The sequence below is a fragment of the Frankliniella occidentalis genome, unplaced genomic scaffold, assembly GCF_000697945.3.
Source record: "Frankliniella occidentalis isolate FOCC.00 unplaced genomic scaffold, Focc_3.1 Scaffold66, whole genome shotgun sequence".
In the NCBI taxonomy this organism is placed as follows: domain Eukaryota; kingdom Metazoa; phylum Arthropoda; class Insecta; order Thysanoptera; family Thripidae; genus Frankliniella; species Frankliniella occidentalis.
Genome location: NW_026267196.1, coordinates 305,826 through 308,691, shown reverse-complemented (window position 1 = coordinate 308,691; position 2,866 = coordinate 305,826). Strand labels below are relative to the sequence as shown.

General features: G+C 53.8%; 1 protein-coding gene across 5 annotated transcripts in view; it reads left to right on the top strand.

Annotated features, from left to right (window-relative positions):
• Positions 1 to 1,775, top strand: part of LOC113210805 (dopamine receptor 1) — a 66,113-nt gene extending 64,338 nt beyond the window's left edge. For 2 of the 5 annotated variants that reach the window (XM_052268261.1, XM_052268260.1), the window contains 2 exons: positions 203 to 516; positions 783 to 1,001. In XM_052268261.1, coding sequence (XP_052124221.1) covers positions 203 to 516; positions 783 to 861 — 393 coding nt within the window. In that variant the 3' untranslated portion in view covers positions 862 to 1,001. Of the gene's footprint in view, positions 1 to 202; positions 517 to 717 lie in introns of all 5 variants that reach the window. The other 3 variants (XM_052268258.1, XM_052268259.1, XM_052268262.1) reach the window with 3 other exon arrangements.
• Positions 1,776 to 2,866: the final 1,091 nt, after the last annotated feature.

Below are 2,866 nucleotides of genomic sequence, written 5' to 3'. Positions count from 1 at the left end.
CTCCCTCCCTCCCTCCCTCCCTCTCCCTCTTTCCCGCAACCGTTCTCCTCCGGCGCGCCGCGCTCGAAACTGGACGTTGGTGTGGGGTGTCTTGGGGTAGGACGCACAAATTGCGGCATTTTTCTTCGGTAGTCGGATAGTAATTTCTTTCTGAGCCGTTGCACGTACTAAGGCGCACCTCCTGGTCCTCTATTGCCCGCAGGTTCTCACGTGGCTCGGCTACTCCAACTCCGCCTTCAACCCCGTTATCTACTCCATCTTCAACAAGGAGTTCCGGTACGCGTTCCGCCGCATCCTGACGGCCCGGTGCGGCGGCTACGAGAGCGTGTCGACGCGCGCCGGCGCCTACCTGGACCGCAAGCGGCCCACGCCTTCCAAGATGGCGTCGTCCGCGTCCATCCAGTCCAACAACAAGCTCTCGTTCGCCGCGGTCACGCCGCCCCGGGGCTCGGCGGTCGGCCTGTGCGCCAACAAGCACAACGGCTCGTGTACGCACCTCCGCGACTACACGCCCAGGTCAGTGCAGGGACTAGTGATTCAGGGATCCCCGAGGGGTGCTTTACTAAGTGCACACCGATTTTTTTCTTTTCGTTTTTTCCTGATTTCTTGGATTCTTTGCTGGTAATTTTTTTTCTTGTTTTAATTTATTTTGTTTTTGTGTTTTTATTTTTGTTTGTACACTGATTTACGTTATTTTTATTTTTGTTTTGATTGAAGTACCCCTCCTGCTTCGCCGAGCGCGACGTGAAGTGCGCCTGCAGCCCCCCGTGTCCGTGTTGCAGGTCGTCGCTGGGCTCCATCCGGCAGACGCGGGTCAACTCGTCGGAGAAGCTCGACGGCGAGGAGGTCTCGGCCATTTGATGCGGTCCGTCAGCGGCGGCGGGGTCCGCGGGCGGCGACTGCTGAGGCCCGCGTCGTCGTGTGGCCTCGGCCTGACGGACGTACTTGTGCACCACTGTGCTGCCCCGCCTCGTGCGGCGGCCTCCCCGTCGGTGTCGTCCCCGCCCCGTTCTGGGACGCTCCTTATCTTGTCAGGTTGGCGTCTGTCCCAACCCTAAATAATTCTTCTCTAGTCTCCGTGGCCATTATCACTCTGACTCTGCTGCACGTTGGTAGAAGCTGAAGAAAGTGAGTCCGAAACGGGCATACACGAAAAACTGTCGAGAAAATGTTTGTGAGTGGAGCACACGATGTGGCCTCCAGCGCTGCGTCACGTCCAGCCGCAGTACCGGCCATTGGGCGCGTGATATCGCCCTGCCATTACTAGAAATTGTTTCAAAATGTTTCTATACGCCATAGACACACAGTGTCGGAGGGAACACGCGTGTCGACATCCACGGACCACCGCTTCCGAAAAGCCTCCAAACGAAGAGTTCGTTTTGTCTTTTCAGCCGAGCCAAGATGCTGTAGAGCAATAACCACCCAAGTGCAATGTTATTATTTTGTTTTTGTTCTTGTTTTTCTTTGTTTTTATGTACGTCTTATTTTTAACTTTACTTTGTATAATTGTGTCAAATGTAAATCGAAAACCTGTGAGATATGTATGTGTACGTCGATCTTAAGTTAAGCCCTTTATTTAATTGTGTCAATATCATCCTTGCTGTGAGTAACTCGTGTTTAGTGTGATGAGTCGGTGAGTGAATCTTTGTGTGCAAATGTTTTGCGCCGCGTGGCATACTCGACAAAGAAAAATATGCGCGCGACTCAAAATATTACATTTTGTGATACATACGATAGAAATGAGGAAAATAAAAGAAAAAGTATGCGTTCAAAAATCGGCTTGGACCTCGGCTCACCTACCTGTTGGGGCGAGCGTGCCCGGCGCCCGTCCCACTCCACCACGAGGCGCGAATTGGCCCAGGGTCTTCCCTTGTTTTCTTTGGCCGGCCGGGCTGCGCGTTCGCCCGTTTACCTGAATTGCAAATTGAATGGGGATGAGAAGGAACAGGGAAGCGGAGAGGGGAGGGGGGGGGGAGAAGGGTAGAGGAAGTGGCCGGACCGGGTTCCGGGCCCGGCCTTGCCTCGGCGGGACAAAACATTGCCAGAGCGGCGGACAAAAGCGGCGTCCCCGCTTAACAATATAAAAGCGAGCCCCGCCCGCACTGCACTGCCGCTGACAAGTTTGTGTATGGACTTCCTCCTGCTCGGGAGGGGGCCGAGGGGGGGCACAGCGGGCGGCACCTGTTCTGCATCAGTTTCACAACTCGCAGGTGTAGCGTATCGAGTACATACCTGACCGTTTGCGAATAACCCTACCTATTGCTTTCACTTATACCCCTGTTTACTCTGTTGGAACAGACCTAACGTGGGCACCTCCTGCTCCTCAAAAGTGGTAAAACATTGCAAAGAAAGTCAATCTACCGAGGAGAACCCCTCCTCCGCCTTTCCATCTTCCCTCCCATATGAGTCGTAGATTAGTCTTGTTTTCACATCATATCGCCGAGAACAGGGCGAGTGGAAAAGGCAGAGGCGTGAGAAGTGAGGTGGTGAGTGTGTGTATGTAGAGAGAAATTGAAATTGAAATTTATTTAATTTAAGGACATGACATACATGGGACTAAAGAGAGAGAGGAGGGGGGGAGTAGAGAGAACGGGGATAGGGAGGGGGGCGGAATCAGGACTCCATCATAATATGCCGACACACATTGTTAGTTTGATAATTTATTACTGTTTCGCCTGGAGGGAGGAGGAGGGGGGGCACTCCGCTTTGCAGGGCGCGACGTGCCGCGCGCGCTGAACAAGTTTCAACATCATCATGTCACTGCTGAGCTGAACGCGGAGGGGTTATTTTCCAGCCCACGAGGTTTCCGCCTCACCCGGGGTCTCACCCGCCTCCCCAGCTGTGCCCCAACTACTTTCCGCCGACA